The sequence below is a fragment of the Astyanax mexicanus genome, chromosome 5 (assembly GCF_023375975.1).
Source record: "Astyanax mexicanus isolate ESR-SI-001 chromosome 5, AstMex3_surface, whole genome shotgun sequence".
Classification (NCBI taxonomy): Eukaryota; Metazoa; Chordata; class Actinopteri; order Characiformes; family Acestrorhamphidae; genus Astyanax; species Astyanax mexicanus.
In genome coordinates this window covers 38,177,156-38,199,405 of record NC_064412.1, presented here as the reverse complement: position 1 = coordinate 38,199,405, position 22,250 = coordinate 38,177,156, and the positions used below count along the sequence as shown (strand labels likewise).

The window sequence follows — 22,250 nt, the reverse complement described above, 5'->3', positions numbered from 1 at the left end:
TAAAAATATATATTGGATATATTTCTCTAGTTGATCCTTAACATTTTCTTTGCAGATTATATATTTTTGTGTAAAACCTTTGGCACAAAAATTAACTCAACCAAAAGAAATCTTACCAATTTTACAAGCAGACAAAATCAGTGAGAAGACAGGGATACTCTTTAGAGACCCAATCAGATTTCAGCAGAACCAATGGTGTTTATAGGACCAGCAGCGATGGACGGCAACCTATGACTGTGTACGAACTCTTCCATGCATCAGAACCTTTTGGGACAAAATTAAGTTCATTGACTTTACTGTGTAAAGTTTAGTGTTTGAACATGGTGTGACTGGTGAAAAAAATACTTGGCCCCTCTATGGATCGATATTGTGGCCTTTAGATGGCCCATTACTCAAAATAAGCCAGTTGGAAGCTCTGGCTCGAGTGGCATCACGTGACCGCAGATTGTCCTGTAGATATACAGCTGTGGAAAAAATTAAATAAAAGAACAGTTTCTTTGATTTTACCAAATTGAATAATATATTCCTCTGGAATATAATCAAGAGGAAGATGGAAGATCACAAGCCATCAAACCAAGCTGAACTGCTTAAATTTTTGCACCAGGAGTGGAATAAAGTTATTCAAAAGCAGTGTGTAAGACTGGTGGAGGAGAATATGCCAAGATGCATGAAAACCGTGATTAAAAGGGTTATTCCACCAAATATTGATTTCTGAACTCTTTCTGAACTTTATGAATATAAACTTGTTTTATGTGCATTATTTGAGGTCTAAAGGCTCTGCATCTTTTTTTGTTATTTTAACCATTTCTCATTTTCTGTAAATAAATGCTCTAAATTACATATGTTTACTCAAACATATACCTATAAATAGCAAAATCAGAGAAACGGGATTTAGAAACTAAAGTGGTCTCCTCATTTATTCCAGAGCTGTATATAATCACTGAGCTGTTCATATCCTACATTTATTATAACATTCATTGGTAATGAGCAAAGAGCAGGAGTATACAGACTAGATAAATCCAGTTTATTCTCCATCAGCAGGGAAAAAAAAATAATCACAAAAATGATCAACATGCAAGACTCTTCACACACACACACACACACACTGCCACAGACCCTCCATCGAAAATAAGAAGGAATTTGCACAGACAAGCAAGTCAGTCACCAATAATCCACAAATGGTGAATGGTTTCACACACGGCACACACTTTATTCTCCCTCGCTTTCTCATACACACACACTCACTCACTCAGACACTCACTCACAGACTTTACACATAGACATCAATGTACCTCATAGAAAAACATCTGTGCGGTTGGCACAGTTCTGAACGAGTGGAGCGAGCCACATCTGTGTGAGAGAGAATGTTCTGAAGTTTGGGCTGGTCTGCTTTTCCACGGAACCTTCCCTTCATCTTTATTGAAGTCTTTCAGGTGCTGTTTCATAATCATATCTATCTATCTGCTTGTGCTTTCTTTGACGGCGGAGAACCCTCTGTGTATTGAACGCAGAGAACTTTCGTATGGTGCCTTCATTATTGCAGAAAAAAATGAGTGTGTTCTTTTGCTCTTACGCCACTCGTATACACCAACACCAATATTTCCATTATCATAAAAAAAGAAAGAAAAATGAATATTGAACATAGTGTAACATAGTGTATCTCTTGAGTCCATCTGAGTTGGTCATAAACAATAAAGTAAAACAAAAATAGAGTAAGAAAAAAGAAATAAAATAAAAAACATCCACCACCTAGAGTTTCTGTTTTTATATATATGTATATATATTCAGCTCCGATGAACACAAATGACGGGTGGCGAGAACAGTATAGAGTTTGTATAGTTAGTCTTCTTCATAAACATTTTAGACTATCTATGAACACTTTTCTTTATGGCACAAAGCTTAAAATTTCAAGTGTTTTTTTTTATATATATCATACATACAAAGAATAGAATAGAATAAGAGAGAGAGAACTGCAAAACAAATTAAAGCAATTTTAAAAAATATGAAAAAAAAAAAATGTATGTAATGAAGAGGAATGACAGAAAAAAAACGATTGGATGTATTAAAGTTGTATTAAGGTTGTATTCGGTCACAATGACACAACACCACAACTCCACAGTCCAATAACGAAGAAAAAAAAAGATTAAAAAAAAATATCTACATGCGTCTGAATCCTTTGGTATAGCCTACTGCTAAAGACTTCAAACTGATCCCACTGATACAGCTGTTAATGTAGTGAGGAGACCAAAAACAAGAAAAAACAAATAATAATAATAAAATAAAATAATCCACTCGTAAAGCACAACGTCCCATTATCTGTAGTGTTAATATCCAAATGTCCACAAAAAACTCAGAACAAAAAAAGTCTTTAGTTTAGCAACTGTAGTGTAGTCACAGGCCAATATCAATATATAAGGACACATCACCTTCTGACTTGCAGCAGCTTGCAGCAGTCGAGGAACGAGGAGAAGAGAAGGAGAGAGAAGAGAAGGTCATGTCATGTTTGTGCCCTGCTGTTCCTCTGTGAAAGCCAAGTGGAAACGAGGGCCATGGCAGCAGAAGGTGTCCTTTCTACTTCATTAAATTCCTACCATTCGTCCAGAGTGCAGGCAGTTCCCTGGAAAACGGCAAGTTAAGGGGGTGGGGCATACAGGGGTCATCACCACGATTGGAGTAAAAACCAGCACTGTGAATGTGTAGGAGGTGTTTCTGGGAAGGAAAGGTGCTATGAGATTCAAATTAAGACATGAAAAATGGTCCTTATAAGTCTTTAAGCCTATATATATAGATATAGATATATATTTATATTTATATCTCACATATCTCTTACAGCTTTCAGCCACAGTCACCGCATACATCGTTCACATCATACAACACCAGTCACCAGTGATGGAGCAAAGCCAAGTCAAGCCTTCCACTTCTACAGCTGACTACTACTTTTTCATCTTTCCTTCTGTTTAAAACTTCTCTCCATCCAAAAATGTTCGTCAATGTATGTATGTGTGTGTATTTAGTGATTTATATTTATGTATGTGTGTGTGTGCGCTTCACGTGCAAGTGTGTGTCAGTGTGTTATGCAGTCTCTGTTTGTGTGTGTGTTTATATATGTGTGAGTATGTTCTGGTGTGTATGAGGGAAGATTGAGATCAATGAGAAATAGTAAGATGAAAAGATGAAGAGAGAGAAATAGAGAGAGAGAGAGCAAGAGAGAGAGAGAGGGAGGAAGGGAGGAACAGCACCCCCTGCTGGATCAGTCGGCGTAGTGCATGATTGACTCGACGTAGTTTCCGGGGAAGAGACCCGTGGTGCCGTTCATCACCCCCTCATACCAGCCGTCGTCGTTCTTCTTAATGACGTAAATGATCGCCCCCTCTTGGAAGGACAGCTCATCCTCTTTGTCGCGTGCGTAATCGTAGATCGCCACCACTGACAAGATAAGAGAAGACAAGAGAAGGAAATTAAAAGAGAGAAAGAGAAAGGGGAGCGGGGGGGAGGGGGCATGGAGACATCTGACACTGGTGGTGATAATTATTCATTTATTTTTTATTTAAACTTTTTTTGTGTTGATTATATCGAGACCCTGAAACTCCAGACTTTTTGTAACTTTTTACACAACTATTCCAGAAGCATCCAAACTAGGCCAGTCAATACAAGATGATTTTGGACCAATATACTGTTCCAGAAATAATTGGGATAAACAGTGTTATTGTAATTTTAAGAATAATTTCGTAATTTTAAAATGTTCTGTATGGTTAAAATGGTCACAGGAAGAGCTCATCAGACAGGAGCCAACAGCGTTAGGAACAGCATAGCAGTTCGTTCCTGTACTATATGTGCAAATATCACATCAGTGTTTTATGCTTTGGCCAGTAATTCAGAGCTAAGGAACAACTTGTGAGAATTTGTCTATGTAACACATCACCAACCAGGTACAATTTAGACAGGTAGCTGTATTTTTAGAACAATTTTGTTTACACTAGTTAAAAGCAAAAATTGTGGGATCTGCTACGGCTCAGCCAACAAAACCCCGGGGTGGATTTTTACATTCTGGACCTGGAACTAGGTTTACGTAGAATCTCCGGTGGATTTTGCGTTTCACAGAGACTGTAAGACAGACTCTAGGTCAGTGGCTGAACTGCACTTAGAAGTAGGGGTGTGCCATATCATATCGTACACGATAATATCGCCAAAAAAAAAATAATATTGTGAATGATATTAAACCCTGAAATATCGTGCCATATCACCCACCTCTAATTATCACATCAGGGTACTACTTTTTTGCTGTTATTAGCTAAAGAAAAATTTCACACTGTTCTCATTTCCCATTATATATCTACTAGAGACAGATTATACCTGTCCAGTATCATTTATTTTTTAATTTAATACTGTATATGGAGATATGTGGATATATGGAGAGCGCATTATTAGTGCCATGACATTCTGGATCATTGACTTCTGTTATAAATCTGATCAATTTCTTGTATTTTTAAATATCTCAGTTAGGGGTGTGCCATATCACATCATATGCAATAAGAAAATTTAAATATTCATTTTGGTGCAGTAGTGTATTCTTGAAATCATTTTTAAATTCAGTATTTCGTCATATTGTCAAGAGTATTGTCATCGTGATAATACCATGAAATATCGTGATATTATTTTAGGGCCATATCGCCCACCCCTACTTAGCAGGGCATTAAACATGTTGTAAAGTAACATATGACATTGCAAAGACTGTTATAAGCGTAAAAACTGTTGTCCATCTTGATTCCTCGCAGTGCTGTTAGTCAATCAGAGGCAATATAGCTCACATGGCTCATTCATACTAAAGACCACAACTGGACATTTTAAAATGAATAAAAAAAACGATGGAATGACACCTGTAAGTGAGGCGGCCGCTTTGACAACAAACCACTACCCCACCGCGCACCCCTCCCAAAGCTGTGTGCCACAAAGGCCATTATATAATAAATATTTAGTTTTTTGCATGGTTATTGTGCTTTTTGGAAAAAAAGTTAGTCTAGAAGAGGATTTGTGCCAACTTTGATGCTTGTATCATGAAGTGAACGATTGTTTCACTAATCTGCAGCACTACGAGCTTAACTTCAACCCTCTTCCACATGCAGTGTAACCAGTAAACTGACTGTTTTTTGTTGAAGGGCAGGACTTTATCCATAAACAGGCATTTTATGCTGAGTGTTACTTCTCTACCTATTTCAAACAGTGACCAGTCTTCACATTTATAACAATACTTCCATCTCGAAGGCTTCCCCATAAGAGCTTATAAGGTCCTGTGTGTTATTTCTATAATAAAATAAATAAATAATAATAATAATAAAAAAACACTGTTGTGCAACCTTTCTCCATGTAGCTGCGTGGAGCCCATGGTGGATCCTCCTCAGCATAGGGGTCGCTGTACTCCACCACTGCTGACTCTTCATCTTCCTCACCCTCCTCATCCTCGTAGTCTTCTGGTGGAGGAGGGGGAGGCGCTGTGTCCACAAACTCCACCTCTTCTGAAGGGGGTGGAGGAGGAGGTGCATCTGAGACTGAGAGTGAAGAAATAATAGTTCAGCAATAATTTGAATGATGAAGTTTTCTGTTCAGCATCTGTTGTCATGCTGTGACATGTGGAGTGCATTAATGAAGCAGCACTGAAGCTCCAAAGTGAAGATCTCACCACTGATCACAGATCAGCCTTTTTCCTGCAGTTGGCCAAGCTGTCACAGTTTCAAAAGGAGTCAGGAAATATAAATCACGTCATGAAGCAGCAGTTTTCAAACCTGTTTAGTTTAAGCACCCATATACTGCATAATAAAAACCACTCAGTGGCCCAATGCAACCCACAGTTTGAGAACTGCTGTCATAAAGGACTACAAACTACAGAAATTCGGGATGCACCAAACATTTAGCCAAAAATGGCCAAAAAAAAAAAACCTATGGCATTTGTGTGAAAAGAGAGTGAATAATTTCAAATAATTTATATGATTATTATTAAACATATTGTGGTATTTCCTCAAACATTAGGATTTTTTTTAGTAGCAGGCTAACACCACACATCTCTGCCAATACCGCAACATTTCATATCATAGCGCAGCTGTTACCAATGCAGGGAGTGTGAGGGCAAAATCACCAGGGAGCCGACAAACAGCAGTTTCAATTTTATCTTTACTCTACACTCAAACAAAATACAGCATTCAGCATCTCTTATCATGCTTCAGCTTAGTATCTCACAAACTGTCTGTTTACAATTAAAGCAGGATAGTAACACAGAGCTCTAGAGCTAAAACATTTTCCTTAGGTGGCCCACCACAAAGGAGCACAAATTTAAGGTGGGAACTTAAAGTCGTTATAGTGCTTCACTGAGCTGAAATTTAAGCTTAAAACATCTCAAGATAAATTAAATAAAATGAAAATCTAAAAGTGCAAATGTTGTTAGGGCTTCAAACTAAACATCTCATGGCTCAAGGTTTCATTAACTGTTCTCCTTTGTTGTCAGATGCCCTTCAGATGGCCAACTCCTCTAATCTGGCCTTCTCACTACAGATTATTATTATTATTACTACTATTATTATTTATTAAAAGATCATTTTCTGTGATAATATTTATTTTAATATCTATACAGAGTAAAAAGAACAGAATTGGTACAGCCTTTATTTTCAAATAAACACAAAACATCATGTTGTTATCAACTGAGTGACACATATAGTTAGTGAGCCATCATTATCATCATATGTAGTCCTTTCTGTGATTACAGGAGTATTTAGAGTAAAAAATAATAGAAATTTCATACCTGAAAGAGTCTGTATTTTGACATATACCAGAATGTCTTATTTATATGCAGTGTGTCATACATCATAATGTTGTACTCACTTTATTACATATTCTTGATCTGTGGAATCAATGATGGCTCCAGTTGATCAAAGGGAAATAACTCAGATTACATTTTAGTAGACATTTTAAATAAAAAAAAGTTTTTCTTTTAAATACAATTTGGAAAAGTAAGAGACCAAATTTTAAATGTATTTCTTAATGCATTTATTTATTTGTTTATTTAATTAATATGATTATTTATACAATATGATTTTATAATAAGAGCAAATGCACTACTAAGCAACTACCGTATTTTTCGGACTATAAGGCGCACCGTATTATAAGACGCACTATCAAAGAACGCCTATTTTCTGCTATTTTTCCATACATAGGGCGCATCGCATTATAAGGCGCGTTAAGTGACACTAGAAAGGGTGCCTATATCAAAGTGAACAGGGGTGGCGCCATGTTTCCCTTCCCCCACCGGGGGGGTTGGCTTGCCGGTGGAGCGTCTCAGTATACAAATCTAGCTCAAACGAGTGCTGGATATTAATCTACACAGATTCCTCTCCTGAAAACTGTTTATTTGGGTGAGTAACGTGCTTCAGTTTATTTACAGTAAGCTTAGATTTCCAGATGTCCACTAAGGCTTGCTGCACCAGCGTTAGCATAGCTATCCGCTAGCGCGCTAGCTAGTCACCTAAACTAGTAAAGTTAACCCAAACTTAAACGACAGCGTTACACTGAGTAATCCTGCGTGTTCTGGTAAGACAGTGAGATATTAGCTAGCGATTCGTCCCCCGTAGCTTGTTTTAACACGGTAAACAAGCAGATTACAGGCTGATAAAACTCACCTCTGAGAGAGTTAGCGCTTAGCATCTAGCTAATGCTAGCCAGGCAAAGCAGCTCAGACTTACAGGCTGATAACTCACCTCTGAACGGTGAACGCTTAGCGATTAGCATCTAACTCTAATAATACTGCTCCAGCAGTATTAAAAGTGCTAAATTTAGAAAATACTGATCTCTGAACAGTGAAAAAGCTAGCTAGCTAAGCGGTTAGCATCTAGCTAATGCTATTGCTGCTCTGTGTGTTTACTGCTCCTTACACCTGACGGGTAAAATTTAGATAATACTGATCTCTGAACAGTGAATAAGCTAGCTAATGCTATTTGCTGCTCCAGCCTCGGAGCTGCACGGCTCTGGACTCTGTATAGCACTGAAACTCTGTATAACGCTGCACGGAGTGTGTGTTTACTGCTCCTTACAACCTGACGAGTAAAATTTAGATACTACTGATCTCAGTGAATAAGCTAGCTAGCTTAGCGGTTAGCATCTAGCTAATGCTATTGCTGCTCAGCCTCGGAGCTGCACGGCTCTGGACTCTGTATAGCACTGAAAAAGTGTGTGTTTACTGCTCCTTACAACCTGACGAGTAAAATCCATACAAAAGGCGCACCGTATTATAAGACGCACTGTCAATTTTTGTGAAAATTACAAGTTTTTAAGTGCGCCTTATAGTCCGAAAAATACGGTAGTTTATGTAGAACACATGCATTCAGACACACTGGTATGAGCATGCTGTCACACCTGCATGCAAACACACACATCAATACAAAATGCAGATTCTCCTCTGGTTTAAACTGGTGACTTACTGGTCTCCTGAACCCGAGCAACAAAGCCCATCAGAGGCAGCTGGGGAGTGATCTGTAATATGGTAGGGGGAGGAGGGGCCATAGGGGCTAAAGGCCCAATCCCAGAAGAGAGATGGAGGGGACATAAGCCAATATGGGGATGGAGAAAGGAATATGGATCCAAAACAATGAGAGGAAGAAAAACAGAAAGAAATCAGAATAGGCACTGGACTAGTTATGAATAAAGTGTGTTTTCCTTGATTGTGATGGTGGGTTACAGAAGCAGATACTATTTTATTGTATTAAGCAATACAGTATGTGTTTATTAAAAACCCACCTTGATTCTGGTTGTAGTGTGGGCCCCCGTTCAGCTGGTTCTGGCTCACGTTTGGGTTAGCGTTCTGAGGTGCGTTATTTGGCTGATTGGTGACAGAGGAAGGCCTGCGATAGGGCAGAGAGCCTCCCACCGAGGGCGTGGTCTGTCGCGTCATTGGTCGGTTCATACTGTAGAACTGAGGACCATTTCCTGCAAAACAGCATATGAGAACACTCAAACGCACTGTTGTAGTCTCTGTATCCATGCAGTTAAAATAAAAAGACAAATGCAAAAGAAACAAAAACAAAATCAAAAGCATGCAATACATGCAGAAAGAGGACTAACATAGTCCGACACGGTCCTCACATCTGATTTACTTAAATTACACAGACACAATTACATATCTGATTAAAAGCTGGACAAAGGAAAAAAAAGAGCGAAAATAACAACCAGGAAAAGACAAAAGTCTGCTGCAGCCTTCATTCATTATCAGATTTACCGCAAATACAAGATTCTGCACTGATATAAGACACCATTATTCTTAAATGCAAACAAACTGTATATCATAAAATGGAAGAACCATAAAAAAGCTTAAAAAGCCTCAGCATGTCTCAAAATGCTCAGTGACCAAAGCAATATAAAAGGAAAGGAATATAACTAGAGTGAATATTGGCAGTGAGTTCGAACAGTGGAGACTTAGAGCTCCAAAAGACTACAAGACCGACCCAGAGCTGCAGCTTTTCTCCTGAACAGGTAAGCTAACTGGCTAGCTAGTTCAGTCAGGTACTTAAGTGGAGCCGCGATCCGGCACACCGCGGAGCGAGCCACGCTGTGTGTCGGACCACGCGAGCCCCGCGATGTGTCGCGAAGCAGCGGTCAAACACATCGCGGAGCCTCGGTCCGGCATCCGGGCTTTAGCTCTCCCTCGTGTAACATACAGTCAATATAACTCTATATATGGTTTTAGATAAGAGTTTAGAATTGCTGTATTTCTCTCCTCTCGCTCGTACTCTCCTATTAGTCCTAAAGTTGTGTAGATTCAGGCTGCTGAATTTGGCAACCCAAATAAGTTTCGTGGCTGGGGAGGGGTGGGCGGAGCAAACTACTCTCTGTGGTGTTTTGAAATTGGACTGCTGTAGCCATTTCACACACTCGCACTCAGGTCTTGCATAATGCACCTTTAATAAACACTTTTCTTAAACAATAGGTATATGCTTCTTCAGTGTTGCATTGTTAATTAACATCATTCTGAACTGATTTTGCACATTCAAACAGCCCGCAAATGTTTTTAAAAAGATTAGTTTTAGTGCTCTGCTTACTAAAAAATTGTTGGGTTTCAATCAGGCTCGGGCTCATAATAACGGTTTACGGGGCGGATTGGGTCCGGCTCGGGCAGAACGTGCACGGGCCCAGGCCAGGTTGGTCACCTTTCAAATAACTAATCATGCACAGGTCCAATGTGGACAGGTTTGACACTCCTGGACTAAACAGACTTTTTTGTCAGAACTTTCTTGTTTATGGATCTAATAATTAAGGTTTATTTATATTAAAACAAATAATGCATCCTATCTAGCAAACATTAAGTTATCTGCAGTCCGAAATGTGCAGGATATGCTGGTAAACCATCCATTTTGAGCAACAGTAAACACTGATCCATCTGATAACCATCTGAAGGCAGCATTAGAAAGTAAAAGAGGAACACAAGGAAAAAAAGGACACAAGATCCAACAAAGGAAGCACAAGTGAGATGAGCTCGGAGCCTTGGAGCCTCGTGCCTCACGTTCAGCCAGCCGAGCCAGACTGAGGCATGGGGTGGAGCTGCTGACCGTACGGATGAACAAACAGTCTGACCGTGACTCAAACGCTGAAATGAGGATGGGGAGCATGGCATGAGACTGAGTGGAGGCACAGTTACAGGACGGGGGGGGACTCACCTTGTGCAGGGGTGCTGGTAGCAGCCGCAGTGTTTGTGGTGGAACTAACGGGCAAGGAGGGGGGCAGTTGTGGGGGAGGGGGGACCTCAGGAGGGGCCTCTGCAGGAGGGGCCACAGGGGCAGGGGGAACAGGGGGTGCAGGCTCGGGGGTGGGGGGAGGAGGTGGTGCTGGGGGAGTTGGGATGCTGGGAGGGAGCTTTGGGGGATTCGGGGGGCCGGAGGCTGTACCTGCTGCATCACGGTTGCGTAACAAGGGATAGCATAGCAGGAGCGGAAAAGAGAAGAGGAAGAAGAAGGAGGAGAAGACAAAGGGCAGAGACAGTATAGTAAGACAAAAGGAAGTAAGGCAAGAAAGAAAGAAGAGCTCAGGACCAGAGAGTTACTGATGAAGGTAAGTAATTTTCACTAATAGAAGAAATTTGTAAGTTAGCTATTATTAGTAGGAGACACAGAGGTGTACAAAGGAAAAAAGTACATCTTGTAGGGATGCATGGTGATATCGGAATTATATCGGTATTGGCTGACAATTTGGCCAATATTTTTAAACCAATATGTGCAGACATTTATTGTATGCTGAAAAAGGACCAAGTAACACTGGCTATGCCACTACAAATGGCCAACACTGCCCACTCTACTTTAAATGAAACCATTTATTTTAGCACTTTATTTGTATTCGTTTTAAAAGTTATAAGAATACATAACTAGGTTGTTTAACCCCTTTGTAAGACATAAATGTGTATATCATCATCGACTGATATATATGTGCAACATCTGATATCACATCTGTGCATCCCTTCATTCTTGTGAAACATATGAACATTATGGAGTCTGATCATCACACACCATGATTTTCTTGCACATCTTTTTCACATACAGCTAGGAAGAAATCTGGAGCATCACCAATAACCAGAAACTAGCTAGTCATCACTTATAGGAACATTAAGGGTTATATTTTCTGTAGTAAATGATAAAATGATCAGGATGTGTAATCATAAATAAAGGAAACTGCAAATGCAAATGCAAAATTGAAGCACTGTCATCTGTTGCTAAAGCAAGTATTTTATTACTAGAATGTGTGGTACATAATATGGACTATGCAGGCTAACACAGTCATGCTACACATACTAACATGAACTGCAATCAGTCACAGCGGAGGAGTAGACGTGTCCTATCTGATCACTATCTTGGCAGTGACGAGTATGTCAAAAATATACGCCAGTGTGACTAAGTTTTTTTTACCTGGTATAATGGACTTGGCTTAGACAAAAGCTAGCTAGCTAACAGCAGACAAAGTAATAATTAATAACTATTTGTTCTCACTATTAAATCAAGTTTATTTTATATTAGTTTCTTCCAAGCTTGGAAGACCAATTACCACCCATACCCCCCCCCCCCATCACAAGTAATGCCCCCAACACTAGGAGGGTGATGAATGGATCAGACAGAATACAGACAGAAAAGGGTCTTTATTTTGATGCACATTTAGGATTTCACTTTTGTCTTTTTGCTGTTTAAATTGCAGCAAATTTGCCCTGACAAACTGACAAATCAGATTCAAACTAATTAAATGTGATACGTTTGTAATGCTGGAGCTATAAGGCTAATATAGTGGATAACAAGAAAAAGAAATTTACACCCCACATTTTAGCACTGTGCAAACTGCATCCTCCATTAACCACTCGACTGAAGCCATGCTTAGTATAAATAATCTCTACAAAGAAAAACGAATAAATATAAATCAGGCTCTAAGGCAGCTACTACGTTCCTGATAAAACTTCTTGTCTTGTCTGTCCACATAAAATGTCTTGTCTTGTCTGGCATAATGTAAATTGTGTATATAAAATGTAAAATTGTGCAAAGTAACAGAAAGGGTGGTGCTTTTACCTGGGAAAGCAGAAGGTGGGGCAGGGGTTGGCACAGCAATAGGCACACCCACGCTCCCACTGCCACTGTTCTCTCTGCTGCTGCTCCGACTGCTGGGGTGACTGCCTCCACTACTGCCACTGCTGAGAGACAGAGAGAGAAAGAGAAAAAGAAAGAGAGAAAGGGAAACAGAGAACATAACAGGTAGAATCACACAGCCATTTTTTTTGTCTCTGTAACCAGGCACTCATTTACCAAAATTATATTTTGATAAAATATTTCATTAGAAAGTTGATGTGGATTTCCTACTGATGGAGAGTTTGGATTTACCTGACCCCAGAAGACCAAATTAAATGTTATTCAGTCCAGAAGGAATAACTTATTAAAAGGGAATTCCACCACATTGTCAACAAATAAAATAACTGTATGAAATGCTCCAACCAGAGTTGTTCACAGTGGTGGTGATATGAACCATGTCTGAAGGTGGGAGACAAACTTTGCTCTTCATTTATAGATAACTGGATGAATTTTACTTGTTTTACTGGTTGTCAGTCGTTCATTTGGGCGCATTTTACCAATTAATAATATCTATATGTATTTTTGTCTTGCTATTATTAAACTACTATTTAAAAATCATTGAACACAACAGAAAATAACAACAAAGCACATTCCATTTAAATAAGAATTGCAACTCAAATGAAGAATTTATGTCAGCAGGGCTGTTCTAATCATAGATTTACATTAGCAGTGCTGCTCAAGTCACACTTTGAGTGTGAATCCCTTACCACTGGGCAAAAAAGAAAAGATTTTTTTTTCTAATTCTTATTATTTTAATTAACAAAAATCAGCCATTTTGATGCTACTAATATACCAAACAGACACTGGATATGTGAGGAATTCAAGTGTACATCTTTAGTTTTTAAACTACACCACACAAAGCTGCAATATAAAAAGTATGCTGAAACACAGGTTTACAATACATTTCACATTAACACAGCATTATGTTAGAACTGTTATTTGCTGAATTTGCTCTTGGGCTTTTTAAGGTTGTGGAGTGCAATTCCCTTTTACTCCATTACTAGAGTCACGCTTTAAGCATCCCCTCATGGACAGCTCTACACATGCATTTGTTGATAAGCTGAGTACATAATATCCTTGATAAACAATAACAAGCTTAATAGATATTGCTAATATCAGTGTAAATATTTTACTTTTTTGCCACTTGTAACCTGTATCTTCCTGAATAGCACTGCAATCCCACACTTCCCTCTGCGTGCAACTATTTTTATGAGAGTATTCATGCCTTATTTCACAGAAAACTCATCAGTCGAGGTATCAACAAGCTGATATAAAAAGTAAAAAACAAAACAGAAACAGTGTGCTTTGTGACATTCTTATTAACAGGCTGCACTCGCGGTTCCCTTCAGTTCGATCCCCTGAGAGACTTAGAATAAAAATCGGCTGTTCAGCTCAGGATGCGAACAGCAAAGAGATGAAGAAGAAAAAGACTGAAATAGAAACGGAGAGAAAGAGGGAGTGAGTCAAAAAGAGAGCAAGCTAAAGAGAGGAAGAGAGAGCAAGAGCAAGAGGTCTTCTTAAAAGGAAGCTATGGCTATTTGAACTTGAATGAGAAGCTCCGAGGATGAAAGAGAAAAAGTGGAAGAGAGAAGGAAAGAGAGAGTTAGTGAGAGGCTGTTATTTGTTGCTGAGAGACACACAGACAGAGACGAGAGACAAACCGACAAAGACGGACAGAGTTTACAAACACACACAGAGCTCCAGGAGGAGCGGAAGGTGAAGAGACAGACTGAAAAAAGGGATGGGAAGGAGGTAGATGGTGTGGAAGGAGGGGCAGCTTGTCCTGTTTTCAGTGATCAAAGGAGAGGAGAAAGTGACCTCTGGCAAGAGTCTCAAAATACAAATGGCTGTAAAACGTGTGTGTGTGTGTGTATGATTGTATGAATCATGTGACTGAGAGAACAGGTGTCAGGAGAGATGTGTTCATTGTGTGATACTGATTGTGTGTGTGTGCTTGAGTGTGAGGGTACCTGTACGTGCGGGTCCTCTGATTAACGGAGGCGGTGCGTGCCGGGCTCTGGAGGGGCGGGGCCGTGTTGCGGGTCGGACTCTGCACGTAGTCGTTAGGGACGACAGGGGGACGCACGGGCTCGAGCGTCCGGTAGGGGGAGTGGCGCCTGCCGAGGGGGTGGTGGTTGGCAGGGTTATAGTTTAACATCCTGTAGGCACTGATGGCAGCAATACTAAACCCCCCTTCCCAATTACAAACTAGCACATTGGCACATGCCTACTTCATCTGAACACTGTGGCTGTGTCCCAAATTGTACACTAAACACTCCTTCTTGTTCACCATTTTCATCACTACTTTTCACAATTTGGCTTTAGATACGTTACCTTCCAGATAACTGTTCATTTAATTCTAGAAATTTCTAACAATTCTACCGTGGCTTGCAAAAGTATTCATACCCACTAAACCTTTCTCACATTTTGTCACCTTACAACCACAAACTTAAATGTATTTTAGTGAGATTTTAAGTGATAGACCAACCCAAAGTAGCACATCATTGTGAAGTGGAACAAAAAGGATACATGATTTAACATTTTAACATCATATAAAAATTAAAAAAAAAAAAAAAAAAGTGTGGGGTGCAAAAATATTCAGCTCCATTTCCATAGTGCAATCAACTGCTTTCAGAAGTCATTTAATTAGTTAATAGATTCCAGCTGTGTGTAATTTAGTCTCAGTATAAATACACCTGTTCTGTAAAAGCCTCGGTGGTTTGTTAAAGAACACCAGTGAACAAACAGCATCATAAAGAGCAAGGAACTCACTAGAAAGGTCAGAGATTAAGTTGTGGAGACATTTAAAGCAGGGTAAAGTTATAAAATCCCAAGCGTTGATCATTCCAAGGAGCACTGTTCAATTCATCACCCAAAAATGAAAAAGAAGAATTCTACAACTGCAAACCTACCAAGTCATGGCCATCCACCCAAATTGACAGATCAGAGAAGTAGCCAAGAGGTTCATGGTCACTCTGGACGAGTTGCAGAAATCCACAACTCGGATAATTTTCGTTTCACTTCACAATTATGTGCTACTTTTGAGCTGGTCTACCACTTAAAATCTCAATAAAATACATATAAATTTGTGGTTGTGAGGTGCCAAAATGTGAAAAAGGTATGACTACTTTTGCAAGCCAGTGTAACTGAAACAGTTACTCTTTACTGAAAAACTGTAGAAAGGTGAGAATTAAGCACACGCAAAATACTTTGCATCTTAAAACCTGTGCATAATTTTATGATTGCTTGAATTTTGCAACAGAAAAAAAACAAAAGTTAATTTATCAGGTGATCTGAAACCTAAAAAGTGAAGTGTAATGTCACAAATCCAGTGCCACTGATTTATTTTAAATTACTTGTCAATACTTAATAATATTTTTTAGTGTTCCATATACAATGTTGGACTTAACTGTTTACATTTCTCCCTATTAATTCAGGCCACAGTCCTGAATTATTGTGGCCCTAATGTGACCCTTATATAAGGAAATAAAGCAGATCAATAAACAATAATAGACATTTAGATTCAACTTGGGGAATCTCAGTTCAACACTGCTTGGTGCTGGTGATTGAAAGCTGTGTTACCATAATGACAGTGTGAAGGGGGAGGGGCATGAGAAGGGGTCACACAGTAAAGGGAGAGCAACAGAAACAAACATCAGCATTAAAACACAAGCACATAAAATCAACACGCTGCGTGAGACAATGACAGAGGTTTACGAGTTCTACTCCACAGAGTCCTGCCCAGGGAAGAAAAGCACAAGCGTTCAGGAGATAAGAGCACACGTCCCACACTGCCTCGTCACGCGAGTCCTCCAGATCAATATTAGAAAGCAATTAAACCAAATGAAGCAAAAGGAAACAGCAGTAAGCACAGCAAGGGGTCTTCGCAAGTTCATGGATTCTTGGTTTTAACACACTAGAAAGAGAAAGTGTGTTCTTTCCTAAAACTGCTGAAGGGAATCTGAAATCACTACAGTAATACAAATAATGCAAACACACGCTTACCCAAGGGTGCCTTTCCCAGGGCCTGGAGGACTGGGTGGTTTCTGGGTTGGGGCATTTGTACGTGTGGTTGTACCAGCCTTCATGTTCTGTGCATTAACCTGCAAATATAAACCATCAAATTTCACCAAAACACCAATTTTCTAATAGAATACATTTGCTTTTATCATAATCACTTAAAATATTACAAAGTTAAACATATAGGGATTTTTATGAGTTATTTAAATATAATTTATTTCAATGGCAATTACCAAACTACAGATGGTCAAACATTCTTTGTAATGTTTAAAAATGACCTAATAAATAGTTTATATCTGTTAAGAAACCGAGAAAGTCAGTCAGCTGTCCATATCGATCACCCATAGTTTCACTAGTGTTTTCCTGGGGAATAACTAATCACAGCTGATGTTGGTCTTCACATCTACCTGTTGGCTAGCTATAGGTTGTTACACCACTATTAAATACAGCTCTGGAAAAAAAAAACTACGGACATCATTTCTCCCAAATTTCAAACAAAAATATTGTCATTTAGAGCATTTATTTGCAGAAAATGAGAAATGGCAATAAAAGAGAAATAACAAAAAAGATGAAGAGCTTTCAGACCTAAAATAATGCAAAAGAAAACAAGTTTATATTTATAAAATTTTAGAGTTTAGAAATCAATATTTGGTGGAATAAGCCTGGTTTTTAATCACAGTTTTCATGAATCTTGGCATGTTCTCCTCCACCAGTCTTACACACTGCTTTTGGATAATTTTATGCCACTCCATTAAAAAGTTGGTTTGATGGCTTGTGTTCATTCATCTTCCTCTTGATTATATTCCAGAGGTTTTCAATTTAGTAAAATCAAAGAAACTCAATTTTTTGGTGGTCTTTAATTTTTTTTCAGAGCTGTATATTGGAGATGTACGAACAGGGGTTTTGGGGACAATCACAGATCACCAATTGTTGTTGATTGGCTGATCATCAATATCGTTCGAGGGTGGGGTTAGCTGCCAGATTAACCTTTAAACTTGGTAATGCATCATCATTCAGGGCTTCTGTATTGTGCCAAGGAAACAGTTAAATTGGAGAAATATCATCACATAATTTACCTGATAGATAGCCAAACTATCTTTCCATAACAGATAAATTCTAAGAATTTTAGCTGACAATAAAATGTCTCAAAAATACTTAGTATAATTATGGTCCTTATTCAGATGGTTAGTACTTCAAAGAGAACTGAAACTTTTACTTTGAACAGTAAATATGTCCAGACCAAAACATTTTTAATTAAACACATTAAAAAAGCTGATGAACATTCAATATTCAATATTATAAAAGTACTATTTTCAGGAGATCGCTAGTTCGAATCCTGTTCATGTAGCTTGCTATCGGCTACCGGAGCCCTAAGAGAGAGCACAATTGCCTTTGCTCTCTCTGGGTAGGTAGATGGCGCTCTCTACCCACATCACTCCAAATAATGATGTTGATCAGCATAAGGCGTCTGTAAACTGATGTATCGGAACAGAGTCGCTGGCTTTCCTCAGAGTGCGCTGTGATGCTACTCGGCAATGCTGAATCAGCAACAGTTTGAAAAGAGACAGTGCGCAGACTTCACATGAGTCGAAAGAGGCATGTGCTAGTCTTCACCCTCCTTGTGTTGGGGCATCACTAGTGATAGGGGAGTCCTAATGAGTGGGTTGGGTAATTGGCCATGTAAATTGGGAAAAATAAATAAACAAATAAATAAATAAATGTAATATTGTGATACTGAAGAGGAAACTGTTACAATACAGCGCACACATGCATACACACAGACACAAAATCCCATACCAAGCCTTACCTTGAATCTTAGTAACCACTACAATCAGTTAGGAAGCAGACAAGAAAGGATAAGAGAGGTACAAACTGTTAGTGTAAAGAGGTTTAGAAAAGCATGTACGAGTACACACACACGCAAACGCACACGCACAAAAAGACACAGTCAGTAAGCACTACCTTCACTCCGTGGCCTACATCATCCAGCAGGCTGTAGTCAATGGGTTTGCGTATGTAGCGCACAGGCCTCTCAGGATTGGCTGGTGCGATGATCTTGTGCGTGCGAGAAGTGTTCTTATTGGTGGTGAGGATGCCAATCTCACGCCTGGCAACCTTCTCTTTGTGGATGTCCACCGTCTAAAGCAGAGCAAAGTGGAAATTAAGAGTATATCCACAGTATATAAATAAATGAATTGCAACTAATTACATTTGTGATATGTGCTCCAATTTAAGCAACCAAGTAATCAGTGTTTAGCCCAGCCTGCTCTACATGAAGCTGTACAGACACAGGTCAGTCAAAGTGCCAAATGTCAACCTCTGTACAACCCTGTAAGCACCTACAGTGGATTCACAAGAGTCTGAACTAGAACTTGGAAGGGAAGAAAGTCGCCCGCCTGGTCTGATGAGGACCACCAGAGTATCATGTAGGTGGTCAATAGGCCTGGTGAAATTATTCCATTAATCAATTTATTATACAATATATGGATATAAACCCAAAGTATTGTTTACTAAATAAGGAGAGACCATTACAACGAACAATCCAGTATTCTGATTTTGTTTAGAAACACTGTATATTTTTTATGGTAATTTATCCTTTTTATTATTAAATATAATAATTTAATAATTGGACTAGGAATATAATAAAAAAAACCTATTTTTTTCTTCAGGGCGGGTCTGGCTCTGTTTTTTAATGATATTTTTAATTTTATATAAAGCTATGGCATAATAAATCACAATATAGTAGTAAGTAACATATCAAACTGTTTCAAAAAAAGTTTCAAGTTGCAAAAGTTATATAACAAGTTATGTTCTAATCATGCAGCTCTGGAACTGCGCAGTGAGCAGCTCCTCCACCTGTCCATATTACGCACACAAGCTTGTGTGTAGCAAGACCAACAAAATATATAAAGCTAGATACAACATTGCACTACTGTTATACGGGTTCTATTTATATTGTCACTTGATCTTAATCACCATTAATATTGCACTATTATCTTCTGTCTCACAAATGTCTATTGTGTTTTTGTTGTATTGTACATATAGTGTCTCCCACTCATTTAGATTTAGATTTTATATTTATTTCTTTTTATTTCTATTTATATATCTATTTCACCCCCACCACTACTGCACCTTGTTCTGTCTCATGTATGTCTGTGTCCCTGCTGCTGTATTGTACACATAGTGTCTCCCCTTTTTCTTTATTTTTCTTTATTATCCATTATCTGTACTTGCTGTAAAATTGGGAAGGAGAGTAACGTAATTTCAATTCTATGTATGTCCTGTACATATGCAGCATTGACAATAAAACTACTTGACTTGAAAATGAAGCCTTTGGAAGTGAGGAGAAAAATGACATCAGGTGAGCTAACTTTGACCCAAAGCGAAGGAAAGTCTGAGGCATGGAGCTACGTCAAGTTGTTGATCATAACACACGTGTGTCTGCTTCGTAGAGTGTGTTAATTCAGCATGCTCCTAGCATTCCACAGCAAAAAGACGACACGTAGCCTTACCGCTGTTTCGTACTTAGGCTGTATGCTTTAAAAAAAAAATTGTTCAGAAAGTATTTTATATTCTTAAACATTAATGTTAATTATATTAAAGTAGACAGGGAGGTCGGTTCTTAATAAACCAATTTTTTTAAATAAATAGGTCTATGCTTGTTCAGTGTTGCAAATGTTGGGTTTAAATCAGGCTCGGGCAGAACGTGTGGGCTCAGGCCAGGTTGGGCTGGATTTTTTGAGTCTCATCTAAGCTCTACTCAAGACCTGCCCCCAACCTGGATCGCTGCCTACACTTTGGAACACAGCTCAAGTTAATCAGGACAAGTTACAGTGGGCAAGAAGCCTGGTGCTATAAATGATTCAGTAAGTCAGATGTGTCAACAAATTCCTAATAACTTTTTATCAAAAGTAATTCTGCAACATCCTTTATAAACAATTGTTAGACTTCATGTGATTATTTTCATTAAAGGTGGAAGAATAAACATTAGTGTTGAATGGAGTGCTCTGTGTTATGGTGCAGGCAGAAGTTAAAACATCAACAACAATAGTAATAATTAAATGATTTATTAATTATTTATAATTATTATTATAATAATTAATCGCTATTGGTCCCACAGTGGGGACATTAAACATCCACAATATCATTGTGGCTCACTAGCGTGTAGGGGTGGGCGATATGGCTCTAAAATAATATCACAATATTTCAGGGTATTTTTGCGATAACGATATACTTGGCGATATAGGAAAACTTAAATAATTCATTCATTTCAGGAATAAAGTATAATGGTATAACAGTATAATTATAATGTGGCAAAATAAATAATACAGCATAAAATAATATAATGCAGCAAAAAATCTTGCAGAATATTTTGTACATGCATATCGTCGCTGTCCAATGAAAAACACTGATCTCCAAAACAGAAAAAAAACGTGTAAACTTTCAATGGAAGTCAATGTAAAAAGAGTTTATTTCAGGTCATTTTGAAGAGTTTCTATTGGTCTATGCACTAAGAAATTTTGGCACAGTGTAAGGGACAGTTTGTCTGTTCAAATTATGTAGTAACCTAAAAATGAACAAAAATTGAGAAGTTTTTCATAGGACAGGGACAATATAAACTGCTAACTAAAACAATTACACTATAAATACGCTTAAAACTTCACAGTAAATAATAAACTACTTTTAAGACAAAACATCCCTATTATAACAATATGGATTTTTAATATCATGATATTTCTGTGTCGCAATATATTGTATACAATATAATATTGCCCACCCCTACTAGCGTGTAACACGTGCCTGGATTGGTTAAGGGCCTCACACGTGGGCAAAACAGTAACTGCCCACCAAACCCATACATTAGTGCTCTAACTGCTGTCCCACCACTGCTGCTCTAAACCTATTTAAAGGAGTAAAAAGTGAAAAAGCTGCAGCTGTGATAAAGGTCTACTGAAGGACATCAACACTACACAAAATGTCAGACATGCTCAGTAATTACAGGTGAGTGCGTGTACTTACCTGTGAGATGTGGTTGATGGAGGACTCCATTCGGCGTAGCTGAGACGCCTGGATGTCCAGCATTTGCAACACATTGTTGGCTAATGTGTTGATCAGGTAGGCGACGCTGGCCAGAGACTGAGTAGTGTAGCTTTTTGTTTCCTCTAACGCTCTCTGCTTATCTGGAGACTGAAATCAGAAAGAAAGAGAGAAAGAGACATAAGTTTAATATTAGCTATATTAATAATCATCAATCACCATGATGCCAAGAATCAACAGAAAAACTTTTCTGATCTAAAGAGACATGATTTAATAGAAATAAATCAACAGCTTGAGTGTGAGGGCGTATTCACACTTGTCCTTGAGAAGAGGCTCAATCCAAAAGAGAATTTAATTCAAATCGTGGATCAATTACACAGTTCTATACATCACTTTTTTTGCTTTTTGTTATTTTGCTATAATACAAACACTGAAGTGGTGAGGAACAGGTTTTGGGATGCTCAGCATTTTACTGGAAAGGAAGTCCCCCAAACCAGCAGCAGTTTTGGCATGAGATTTTTTATTCATGCAGGCCGGCGTGAGAAGTGTGTACTACCATGC

General features: G+C 38.6%; 1 protein-coding gene across 12 annotated transcripts in view; it reads right to left on the bottom strand.

Annotated features, from left to right (window-relative positions):
* Nucleotides 1-1,005: 1,005 nt before the first annotated feature.
* Nucleotides 1,006-22,250, bottom strand: part of abi2b (abl-interactor 2b) — a 28,587-nt gene continuing 7,342 nt past the window's right edge. Inside the window, exons 2-12 of one of the 12 annotated variants that reach the window (XM_022673465.2) lie at nucleotides 21,672-21,839; nucleotides 18,615-18,791; nucleotides 18,460-18,477; nucleotides 16,638-16,735; nucleotides 14,603-14,749; nucleotides 12,576-12,697; nucleotides 10,692-10,922; nucleotides 8,779-8,967; nucleotides 8,463-8,549; nucleotides 5,355-5,546; nucleotides 1,006-3,426 (exon numbers count right to left, since the gene is read on the bottom strand). In XM_022673465.2, the coding sequence (XP_022529186.2) occupies nucleotides 3,251-3,426; nucleotides 5,355-5,546; nucleotides 8,463-8,549; nucleotides 8,779-8,967; nucleotides 10,692-10,922; nucleotides 12,576-12,697; nucleotides 14,603-14,749; nucleotides 16,638-16,735; nucleotides 18,460-18,477; nucleotides 18,615-18,791; nucleotides 21,672-21,839 (1,605 nt within the window). In that variant the 3' untranslated portion in view covers nucleotides 1,006-3,250. The remainder of the gene's footprint in view (nucleotides 3,427-5,354; nucleotides 5,547-8,462; nucleotides 8,550-8,778; nucleotides 8,968-10,691; nucleotides 10,923-12,575; nucleotides 12,698-14,602; nucleotides 14,750-16,637; nucleotides 16,736-18,459; nucleotides 18,478-18,614; nucleotides 18,792-21,671; nucleotides 21,840-22,250) is intronic. The other 11 variants (XM_022673467.2, XM_049479324.1, XM_022673466.2 and 8 more) reach the window with 11 other exon arrangements.